Source organism: Carcharodon carcharias, chromosome 11, assembly GCF_017639515.1.
Source record: "Carcharodon carcharias isolate sCarCar2 chromosome 11, sCarCar2.pri, whole genome shotgun sequence".
NCBI classification, from domain to species: domain Eukaryota; kingdom Metazoa; phylum Chordata; class Chondrichthyes; order Lamniformes; family Lamnidae; genus Carcharodon; species Carcharodon carcharias.
The window spans coordinates 146306095-146318470 of record NC_054477.1 but is presented as its reverse complement, the minus strand read 5'-3'; the positions used below and the strand labels follow the sequence as shown (position 1 = coordinate 146318470).

The following is a 12376-nucleotide window of genomic DNA, read 5'->3' as shown; positions in this document are numbered from 1 at the left end:
TTCGAGGCTCAAATGCCCTACTTGTTTTTTTTTGCATAAACTGCGATTACTTCTCTTTGCAAATTGCGTTTGTCAGTTGATAAAAAAAACTGAACACTAATACGAATTTATACGCGCCTCGCTCCCACAAGATGTCCAGCCCACCATCGCCCCCGCCCCCGCATTTAGTTCTTATTGAGGTCATTTTTAGGCCGCGCAAGTAATGTACTTGGACAATAACCCACCTTCGCACTCCCATCGAACGTCCGCATGATTGAAGCAAACTTTAAAGAATCCAAAAGGATCAGATTGTTGCCATTGTTTAAGTTTTGCAGAAACTACTTTCATTAAGCTTATCATCCACTTGCACTTACAATGCAGAAAAGTTCAGCACAGATCTTCACATTCTCCCTCCACACATTTCTGACGGCTAGCCCCTTTTATTGAATTCTAAGTGCGGAAAGCAAAGGTGCGCGCCATTTATCTGTGGAGACAAATTAAAACTTAACTGCTTCAAAGCTCATTTAAAAAGGTAACTAACTAGCAAGTAATTTGTACATTAAAATTTGGTATTTTTTTCCTTGCCAGAGCTTAGGAAATGGCTTGAGACTTCTTACAGTTGGAGTTCGATCAATAAATCTCGATCCATTTTTCATTGCACCCTGTGGAGAGCAATGATAAAAGGGGTTTTTCCTTACGCTGCAAGTTTCATTTATGCACATTGTGTCAGTGTACTACAATAATCACTTTCAGAAGACTTACTATTTCTAATTAAGCGAACGGAGGAGACACCAGACAGGACAGCTAGCATAAATTAAGGAGACAACAGTCAAGTTAAGCCAATGACGACTTATGCTGTAATTGTATATATCTCACTCACACACACACAGTCATAAGCTACTGGGCAAATTATGCAATACGGAAGCCTGGAAATTCGAGGCTGTTTTGTGTCCAATGGGGTTGGGGGCAGGAATTTGGGGCAAAACATTTTTGTACCTACCTGATTGCTATGCCCTGATGTCACATTTGGAAGCGAGATTTGGCACTATGTCAGGCTCCACAAATTCCCACCAGTTCTCTCTAGTGAATGCATAGCTTACTGAAAAGTACACCTGCACAAAGCTAGCACACTGTTAAATGGGTCCCACAATATCACATACAAATAACCACCATGAAACTCAAAAGGCACCGCACCACAGGAGCAACTAGAGTTACTTAAAACTTTAAGACTTTCCAACACTTAGACCAGACTGGCTTGTCAAAAACACAATAGGAACAGCAGTAAACCATATGGCCCATCAAGCCTGCTCCACTGTTCAATGGCTGATCTTGGGCTTCAACTTCACTTTCCTGTCTTCCCCCCATAGCACATGATTCCAAGAGACCAAAAATCTATCTCAATCTTAAATACATTCAACGGTGGAACATGCACTACCCTCTGGGATAGAAAATTCTAAAGATTTACAACCCTTTGAGTGAAGTGATTTCTCATCTCAATCCTAAACGATCGGCCCAATATCCCGAGACTGTGCCTCTGTTTTTAGATTCCCCAACCAGTGGAGACAATCTCTCAGTATCTACCCTCTCAAGCCCCCTCAGAATTTTGTAGGCCCCAGCGACCCCTTCAATTTCCTCACTTTGATGAGCTTCAAATGTCACTCTGGGATTATAGTGCCTTTAAAGGGCCCACATAAACAGCATGAGCTCCACCCCAATATACAAATGATACTATCCTCGGATTTGGAATGGGTTTAGGGCAAAGTCAGACAGGCAAGCAGAAGTTCCTCCCAATCATACAACCAGCAACAAACAGCCATGCAGTTCCAGGAGTTCCTAAGTTTTTTCACATATAAAACTGAGTTAAGGGACTCCAGGAACTCATTCCACACAGCCACTTAGTAATCAGAGCCTCCAATTGCCTTGTAGCGATTGACATAGCCAACTTGCATGGGAAATATTGACAGATCAATTTACAGTGGTGTTGACACAAAAGCATGGCCAAAAAAGACAACTGAATGTAAGGATTGTGGAGAGGAAGTGAATTTCCTATGAAAAATTTAAATGTAAATACATGCACTCACAATTGATTATGAAAGTAAGCAGCAGCAGTTACAGTAGCACTTATAATTTCCCAGAGGAATTGCCTCTAACCCTATTCCTTCATAAGCAGCCATGTGGAATTATTACTCAACTTAAAAATCAGGGAGAGGCAGCACAGCCTACTAGATGTAGAAGTACTCAAGGATGATTTAATAGATATTAGTAACAACAAACGGCAATAATTGTCAAAATTCATGCAAGAGGCAGTGTGATGGACTATATGAAGTATATCAGAGAATGACAGCCAGATTGTGTTAACATTAAACATTCCAACTTCAGTGACATATATCTGGTTCAGCTCACATTGCTGGGATAAGCTGCAATGCTTGGCATACCATTACACTTTCAGATTATCTTTTGGTCTCATAATTTGAAAAATAATGCTTAAAAAGAAAAACTGCCATTACGTGCAAGATTTTCAGACAATAAAGATTTGTGGTGGTGCAGCATTCCAGATTGAACTAGTTGGGTTTGCCTGTGTGCACAGTGAACATCTGGTATACAGTACTGCGAGTTCAGTCATGGCACACAATCCAAGTGAAACATATGGTGCCCCTGTGTTCAAATCTATTCCATACAAGCCTGCAAAATCATTCAGCATTGTACAACTTCCAGATGCGAGGGTGGAATTTTTTTTTCCCCCAGATTTCTGCAATTGGCTGGAGTGCAGGAGGGAGGAAGCGGATTTTGGTTCTGTAGTCGCGCAATGCATAAAGAGACTTTACAATTCTAACTTGCCAAAATAAAAGCTGAGAGAGCAACTATCATAAGGTTAAAACCATTTCAGAGGTGGCCAATATTCACATTTTTTATATTTTATTATCATACTCACTAGACCCCTGGAGCATGTTGTCAAATAATTGGCTGTGCTGTAATTAAAATAAATACTCCAGTCACGTTAATGCAGGGCATTTTTTTGAAAGTTACAAGTACAGCTGTGCTTGACCAATCTGACCATTAAAAACTTCTGGTCAAAACGCAGTATAAGATGCTTGATTAAACAAGGAGTCTCAGCAACAGGACCCTTGTGCACTGATCAAAACAGTTAAGAAGAATAAGGGCAAATAACATTGCCAGCCTACTGGCTTATGAAACTAGGAGCCTAAAAATATGAAGCAGCTAAATGTTAACTCTCAGACTGTTTTTTAACATTTGTACTTTCCCTGATGCTAATTCAGTTTCGTCATCACTGGACATTCAGAACCCCTTAAGTCAATTTCCCCAGTTAGGTATGAATAATGCAAATAAACTTCAAAAGCTGGAAATCTAACTCAAACACAAATTGCTGCAACTGCAGAGGAACTCAAGTCAGCACCTGTAGAGACATAAAAGAGAGGTTGATGTTTTGTTCAGTACTCAAAGCAGTTCGGGGGGATAGTACTACTCAAAACATTAACCTGTATTTTCTCTTTACAGATACTGACTGACCAGTTGTGTACTTCAGCGTTTTCAATTTCTGCTGCCTAGTAAGGCTGTCAGCTGCTTATGCATAATATCCAATCCTTCCAAATTATTAAAGCAACATTTATTCTAAATTGTAACACATTGAGACTTACTCTTTACTGAAGAGAAAACTGCAATATTTCAAATTTCTATATACTATACATATATGTATAAACTAAAAATGTTAAAGGGGCACTCAGTTGCAACCAATGGATCACCATCAGCTACATATTACTCCAAATGGAAGTCGTGTTAATTTGAAATCATCACCAAAAGATGAGTACTTCCTGCCACACATTACTACAATACATACTTAAAAGAGGAACATTAGAGTCTTTAAATTCAAAATAACTATCTGACCTGTGCAGCATTGATGCATGTGTTATTCTAGTGGTATTAACACAGTTATGTGAGAGTCTTGGAACAGCTTTGTCCAAAGCGTGTTTATTCACTGTTTACTTCAATAGCTTTAATGACCAGCCAATCTACCTATTTTAAATCATTTTCCACCATCATAGTGTAACATAAGACCATGTGCCCCACTGTTTGACAATCAGCAAAATGGACAATGATGGCTGTGATTCTAATACCAAGCTCTGATTATTCATTCTCTGTGCTGGAACTATGGTAACAGTGCCTTCAGGAACAGGTCTGAAATGTTTCAGAAATGCTTTCAATGCAGTGCTTTATAGATAAAAACCACTGCCAGAACTTCCACACAAGATTATGCCTAATCTTTCGCTGATGTTACACAGCCAAACACGTGAAAATCACTTTAGTTCAGCCATTACAGCCACAGAGATTAAAATTCAAAGTTACAATGGAGGCTATTAATTTTTGATACTTGATATTTTTGGTATTTCTACTTCACTAATAGCTTTCACATTAACAAAGACATTCTTTGTGATAGGGGTGTACTGATATTTTAGGAAATGTACTAACCATAGGAAAGCTTCACAAGTTGAAGTGGAGCCAACAGCTGGACTTACTTTAAGCATGAAAATATAAACCTCATGATTTTATTTATCTTTTATATAAGTGTAGAAAATATATCATGGCTGGTGGTGAGGTATAACATATCAACACAAGCCAGTCTAATTAGATGTCACGAGTAACAAATAAGGGGCGTTTTAAGGTTCGTCTCAAGTGGTGATTTTTTTAAACCATGTCTTACTATTGGCTGTGATTTATACTGCAAGATTAACATATTAAAAATTCTAATATATTGAATAAGATTATATCCTATGCATGGAACTGTGAAGCGTATTGTCAGCTATCATGTGGCATTAAATGTCCAAAGCCATGAATTAAATTTGTGTAAAAATCATAACATCTCTTCCACAAAGTCAGATAGCAACAGCTCCAATTAAAAGTAACAGAATTCTCTCAGTCGTAGTGTCCTCTGATGATTCAGAGCGATGCTGATCCACATAGATTAGGTCCGATTTCTGATCTCAGCTGAGGCAGCATTGAGATCCCAGTGCCTCTGGGCTCTGGACCATACAAGTAACTGATCAGTCTTCCCACTCCTATTCATTGCTCATGGACCCCTATTGGAAATTGCACCTCATTAAGCAAAGGCGGAATTCAGCTTAACTATGATGTACCCCTATAGTCAATGTCATTTATTGTTCACTAAGCCCACTAAGGTTAGTCACTTGGGCAAAATACCAGAAGGCTGTTGCTGCCTGTGGAACAGTATCTGGTATAAGTCACCCCCCTCAGGAAAGAAGTAAGAGGAGAAAAATAAGCAGGGAACATTAAAATAAGGTGGAGGAGGGGCAGGAAGTTGGAAAGATTCTAAAACAGTAGTGAATTTTAATTTATTCCATTTTGATTTGTTGCTGAGTTTACAGTTTCAATACCATGTGATTCCTGCCATACTGCTGTTACGGTGTAAGGCTGTTCCAGCCTTCATATACCTCATCTATCCAAAAACAGTGTGCAGAATTTTCCACATATATTTCCACATTTCTGCATCACAGAAGTTGGAGCACTGAAAACAAAAAGCCCTATAATCAGGGTGGCTCCTCCTTAATGTAGTAACATACAGATGTATAAAAGGAGATACATGAAAAGCCTTTTAACAGTGGAAATATATTTGAAAACCTGGAGGATGCACAGCTCATCTTACTGAATACTGCACAGAAGATCCCCATACATCTAGCAACAACTTCTTCTGGTACCATGGGAATAAAAAAAGAGCAGAAAAGACAAAGTAGTACACAGTTTGATTTCAAAACGTTAATATATTTTCTATTTTATAGTGAACATATGCATCTGATTTGTATCACCCTCATTTTCAGTAACTATGATGTTCCCATTTATTTTTTTTTAAAAAGGGTGAATTTGTAAGATGCCTTTTAAAATAAATATTTTATAAAATAATAAAACTTCAAATAAATATTCTTTACACTAAACAATATGTTGAAAAATTAGAAAATAAAGACTGAATTTATGGTAACTGTACAATATACATGATGTCAGGGAATACCAAGAGTGACATAATGGTGAACTTTGTAAGGTGGAATATAGTCTAAACATATTGATTGACTGATTCACATTTGTCTGAATGTACAACATATTAGTATAATATCTGTAAATCTGCCATTTATATGGCACAATTTTCACAGTCTTAATATTATTGTATATACAAAAATATAACAAATTAACTCTGGCAGCAAAAAAATGAGCAATTTGCTAATTTACATATTCTGCAAGAAGTATTCACATACAATACAGAAAGACCAGGAAGTGTCAATGTGTTACCTGTAGGTCTAGCTTATGCTGTTTCAAAAACAATGGTTATTGAGCATCCTGTGTGAACTCACTGATTGGATGATTTCTAACCTCTTGTGTGTCAGTTGAAAGATGGAGAAAAAAAAAAAGGGTCAACAGTTCTGCCAAACTCCAGGGAGTTGCAGTGGCACTATTACACACAAATAGATGAGTATGCCATGCTGGTCAACTAGAAGACAAGCCCAAGCACAATGGGAGATACCCTTTTCCTGTTTTTTTTTAAAGAAAGACCATCTTAATGGCTGTAGATTGTGTAGTTTATGTCTCTTAAGGCAGTCAGATAAAAAGTATCCAGCATTGTGCTCAGTGCCAGTACTGTAAATGCATTTCTTCTCCCATATTACAAATGTACAGAATAAAAGCATTGAGAACTAACACTGAAAATAATATTATCTTTCCTTATCAGCTAGGAAGGCTTTTCAAGGTTCCTAGGAGGTAAACTAGGAACCTTGCAGCAAACTGTATTTGAGTTTTTGCAACGGCAACCAGGACGGTTAATCCTATCGTAGCACCCCTGGCACAACTTAAGGCAGCCCTTGGCAGGTAGGTAACACCACAGGCAGGGCATAAAGAGGGACATAAGGCCCATGGCTGACCACCGGACACAGCAATGCGACTGGGTGCAGGAGCACGGATTATCTGCGCAGCGGTCTTCGTCATCATAGTTTGAGCAGTGGTAAAAGACGCCCTTCACAAAGCAGACACAAGTCCCATACTCCACTGCATTCTGCGCAGAGCAGAGGCACCGCTTGTCGCAGAGCCAATAGGAAGGTAGAGTTCTCGGATAAGTGCATTCCTCACACTTACACTTCCCGCAGTCTTCACATCGGTAGATGTGTTTGCCCAATTCTTCTTTCCCCAGAGGTTTCAGTTCATCAGATTTAAATTCCGATTTGGGCTGTACCCTGACGATCTGATCAGAAACATGGTCCGGAGAGGACGGAGGTCCTAGAAGTCTCTGGTCAGAAGATGTACTGCTTGTACTTGTCCTTGTGCTATTCCGAGAACCACTACTCACAGTGCTAGTTGACCGAGTTAAAGGTGCCCTCGATGAAGAATGCATGTGATGATGCTGACTGCGGTTGTTAAACCGCTGGTGCTCTTGGTCATTATTTAATCCAGACATTCTCTCATTTTTGTGCTGAGAGGGTGGTCGGTGCACAGACTTGCTCCCAGGCCTTGGAGCAACAGTAGGTCCCTCTGTGTACTCATTAGTGGCTCTTATAATTCGGATCTGATCGAGCGACAACACTTGAACCTGCTGTGGCTGTACATCCCTGGGGTCAGGTTCCACGTGTTGCCTTCCACTGTCACGCAGCAACTGTAGCAGGGCTGGAGAACCACTGCCATTTTGAGTTCGCGTATCCATCTGTACACTGAAAAGTGATCACCCCACCAGGCTTAGAACACATCTGAAGTCCTGTTGCAAAACAGGGAGAAAAATATTCAGTATGTTATTTATAAATACTCAGTATTTTATGCAAAAGTGAAATAAAAAATCATGAAATCATTTCCCCATTATTAGTGCATTAAGGTTAAAAATAAGGGATAGGCATTTTCATCCTTGCATACAGAAGAGTTGAATGAATAAGGCTGGGCATGTTCTGACATTTATATGTTTTCCCTTCAGCAACTTCAGGATTTCTCCCCCCCCCACCCCCACCTCCCACCCGCCCACCCCCCACACCTCCCCCAATCCCCGCCACCCTCCACCCCCTCTTGTGAATAACAAGCACCATTGATTTGCTGGATTTTTGTTTCTTAAAATCATTGACACTCAGTATGAAGACAGGGAAACAGCCAAAACCAGCCAAGGCAATGAGTGCCAAAAAAAATGAGCTGCCTTCCAACTCAAAAAGGTTATTACAAACTTTTCAGCCTGCAGACACTTTCAGAACTTTCAACTGCTCGTTTTTAAGGCATGTATTTTGGGATCAAATATGAAGTGCTATTATTAAAACTACAAACTTCAGGTGCCATGCACCTTTTCATTTTGATTTTGATAGTTGGAATGCAGAGGCAGTAATAGATAAGATTCTCAATCTGAAGTTCTGCAAGAAGATAGCAGTTTGGCTCTTCACTCAGAAGGAACTGACTACAATGTTTTTTCATGCTTAATGCAATTCCAGTATGCAGAATTTGGAACTCTACCAGATCTAATTAAAAACACAACTCCTGTAGCAGAGAACCTTGACAGTACCAGAGCAAGCACAAGATCCAGCTCAACATATCTGTATTAGTTTGGAAATTTTTTTTTAAATCAAGAGGATACAATCTAGCCTATAACAACAGTGGGAGCAAAGTATGCAATGTTCTTTGTCCCAAGAATCAAAGATTATTGACAAGGAGCACTGGACTTTCACCTTGTAGAGTTTAATATTACTTAAAAATTCTACTTTCTCTCTAGCGCCTCCTCCTGGTAACTGACAAAATGGTTGCTCCAAGCAGTTGGGCTCCAACCTCAGTTATGCCCTTACTACTCCTTTGCCTTGCTGCTGACTTCATAATGTTCCTGCAGGCCTCAAACCATATACTGGACTGTGTGAAATCATTTCCAACCATAGAGAATGCCACCATTGCCATTTCGATGGGACAGGTACACTGTCCCAGTTCCTGGCAATAAGAGGGAAACTAGAATGGGAAAAAATTGCATCCACAACATAGACACAGGGAAAAATACCAAAAGAGGAAACAAAGTTCCCTTTTTTAGGCCCATCAAGTTAAACAAAGGGGGGAATTACATATAACTTGTGAGCTAAACATAACTGCCAAATTCTTTCTGCTACAATCAATATGAGCTGCTGCTTAATTTTCATGGAAAGGGCTGCACATTTTGTTGCTTGTTAGCATGGCTATTTCTAGTTCCTAGCAGCCAATGATCTGTTAAAACTACATGTAGCTTCCCATCCTCTCCATAAGTAAATAATCTGAAATAGAAGCCCTAAAACTTTAGAGGAATAAAATGTATAAGATAGACAAACAAAATCCAAATAAAGTTACGTGACAAAATGAGCTGAAAAGGGTGAAATAGCCAAATAAACTGGAACTGTAAACCTTATCATGTTAATTGGGACCCTCTGAAATCTGGGCAGGGGGTCTTGGGCTGCCGAAACAGTTGGCCACGTACTATAAAGCTGGGCAGACTATGGGTACAAATCACATTGCGCCGTTGTTTGCTGAAAGTTAAGATTCCAAATGACTCCATTCAGAAATGGCATATTTTCTGAATGCTGTGCCTTTCTGGCGCAAATATTCAAGTGCTGTTTCAGTTAACAATACCCTTACTTTAAGGATTTGCAGCATCGAGGAAGAAACAAGTTTAATATCTTGAGACTTAACTTGGGAGACCATCCCCAAGCAATGCACTCTTATCACACTCATCTATATCAAAATCTGCCAGCAACGTCAGGGTCGGAACAATATGTATATTGTGGGTGAGGTTTTATGCACGGATCATTCACCATGAAAAGAAAATCGTGACAACTTCCATATGCAACTACTGCAGAGAGGAGGCTGCAAATGGGATTACAATCCGCCACTTGCGCCAACTCATTCAGTTCCCTTGACTTGAGGTGAAGTTTTTGCAAAAAAAAAAATCTCTTGAAACACGATTTTTTTTTTGGTTCTGCCCGACTTCCTTCCCTTTTCCTCTTCATAATAAATAACATCAAACACGTGGAAACTTGGAGCAGGACCCGCTCCTTTCCAAACAAGCAACCGGATAAGGGTCTGGTTAAAAGGGGGAGGGGGGAAAGAGGGAAGAGACTGAGCCGTGGAACCGGGCTCCAGCACCAGTCCTAAGTGGAACTGCTGGAGGAGCCTCTCTCCTCTTATTATACCCAGCGGCTGATGATGGCGGGCGGGGGGCAGGCAGAAAGAGGCAAGGGATGGGGGGCACAAGGGAGGGTGCCAGAAAAGGGGAGGGGGCGGGGGTGAGACGAGAGGGGGGTGGGGGGGGAAGGCAGTGTGACAGGGCCGAGTGGTCGGTGCAAAATTCCCACTCCCCCCTCTCATCATCACCACCATCGGGCGGAGCATTGCATGTTCAAAACCGCTTCCTAAACCATTTTTTATTACCTTGTTAAAACAGAACACAAACTCGACTTTTTCCATACACTTGCATCATAACCAAATCCTGCTAAAATGCAGCAGTATCAGGTTTTAACTCTGAGCGCCTTTCCTTACTTCTCCCTCTCTGTACACACACACACACACACACACATGCCGTGCCTTCAAAATGTTATGGAAAAACAAATCTGGAACTCGAAGTGCATTCAATCGCAGTATTCCACCTTGTCAAGACTTTTCGGTGCATCCCTTGCTAACATATTCTGAGTCTGTCCAGTACAATAGAGCGGAGTTCGGGGCTATCAATTAGTTTGTGTTTATTATTTACAATTTGATCTTCCCGGAATAAAACAAGTTAAAACGCTCAACAACGCAACCTGTTAATAATGTCACAATTACATATTTGTCTTGAGATTTTATGTATATATATATAAAAAATATGCACATACATATCGTCCTCAAATGCCTTTCACAAGATTGTCCCAATGCTTATGAAAAGATTTGTCTCAATGCTTATGAAAATATTGCTCCAATACCTTTTAAAACATCTTCAAATGCCTCTTTAAAAGACTGTCCCTCATTTTTTTTTAAAACAAAAGTTCCCCTATGCCGTTTTACGGGTGCCCCCAGTGCCTTTTCTTCATGCAAGTTAAAAGTTTCGTCTTTTGAAAACTTACCGTGGTCGCGGCGCTCCACTAACTCCTCTCCGTTGGTTTATGTCTGCGATAGAGGCAAAAAAAAAAGCTCCACCAGAGAGAAAAGAAAAAGCCGCCGATCCAAATTCCAGCGAAGATCTGCTCCGGCTATCTGTAAAAGCATCCAACAAGAGGCGGGGGTCGAGGGGAAAGGGTTTGGGAGGGGTGGTGGAGGGGTGGGTAAGCAACAGGACCTGTCCGATCGCCGATCACAGCAGCAGCAGCCGCCGATCGATCACCAGTTGTTTTTTTAAAGGGGGGAGAGAGAGAGAGAGAGAAAGTGGGGGGGGGGGGGGGGGGGGGAGAAGAAAAATCCTTTTTTTTCCTGAATGAAGCCAGCAGCAACAGACACGAGGGCGGACGCGCACACACACGCACTCACTCTACTCGGCAATGGGGGGGGGGGTTGGGGGGGGGTGGTGGTGGTGGAAATTGTCAAGGTTGCAACTTTGCAGGAGGGAATTCAGGCGCTTGGTCTTCATTCACAAATGGCTCTTTCCTTGCACACGGTTACAGTGTCCTTGCTCCTCCGGCGCCCCGATCCTTCCGACAGATGTGAAGTTTGCAGAGTGCTTTAAAGAAGCAGATTTGCCCGAGCTGCTATTAAGTTTTCTAGAGGTAGCTGATGGGTAAATGGCGTCATCTGCATGGGATCGAATAGAGCATTTGTTGTCCCAGAGGATATATTGCATCCGGTCTCTGCTGATTGGTTCTGGGCTCAAATTCATTAGAGTGAGTGAGTGAGTGAGTGAGAAATGGGGCGGGGGGGAGGAGAGGGAGAGAATATTCAATGTGTGCCAGGAATAAGAGTCTAGCACTGCTTCAACATGCAGCACAAGAACAGACCTCTTTTAAACTGCAAACTACACATCCGTCTCCAGTTTTTTAACCTACCACTCTGGTTATGTTGAAGCTTTCGATTTTTTTTTTGCGTCTGAATGTCAGTAACCTGCTCTGGAATCTAAACCAGATCTGAATTTTAATATGCACGGGGTAGAATTTTCCAGTTATCGGCCATAAATTGTTCTTCAGTGCCCTTGCAACTGGTTAACCCTTTAGTGTGAATGCAATTCTGCAGCAACTCTGCCAGTAAATGCCCGTACTCACCACAGTAATAAGCTCGGCAAACCTTGTGGAGGTCAATTAGTATAAATCCCTTTTCAAGCCAAGATTTCTAAACTCGAATTTGGTACCCTTGTTTTAAACCACTTGCACTTTACAGAAGCTATGATTGTTTCCTTTGGTAACAAGAACGGTTAGCATTTAATTTGCTTGACTCACAAGGAATAGAG

The 12376-nt window shown here is 40.9% G+C and overlaps 1 protein-coding gene across 1 annotated transcript; it reads right to left on the bottom strand.

Annotated features, from left to right (window-relative positions):
- Positions 1-5752: 5752 nt before the first annotated feature.
- Positions 5753-11368, bottom strand: spry2 (sprouty RTK signaling antagonist 2). The gene is made up of 2 exons (XM_041198482.1): positions 11067-11368; positions 5753-7741 (listed from the first exon to the last, which is right to left on the bottom strand). Exon 2 carries the CDS (start codon positions 7688-7690, stop codon positions 6728-6730), a length of 963 nt encoding a protein of 320 aa, XP_041054416.1. The 5' UTR covers positions 7691-7741; positions 11067-11368; the 3' UTR covers positions 5753-6727.
- Positions 11369-12376: the final 1008 nt, after the last annotated feature.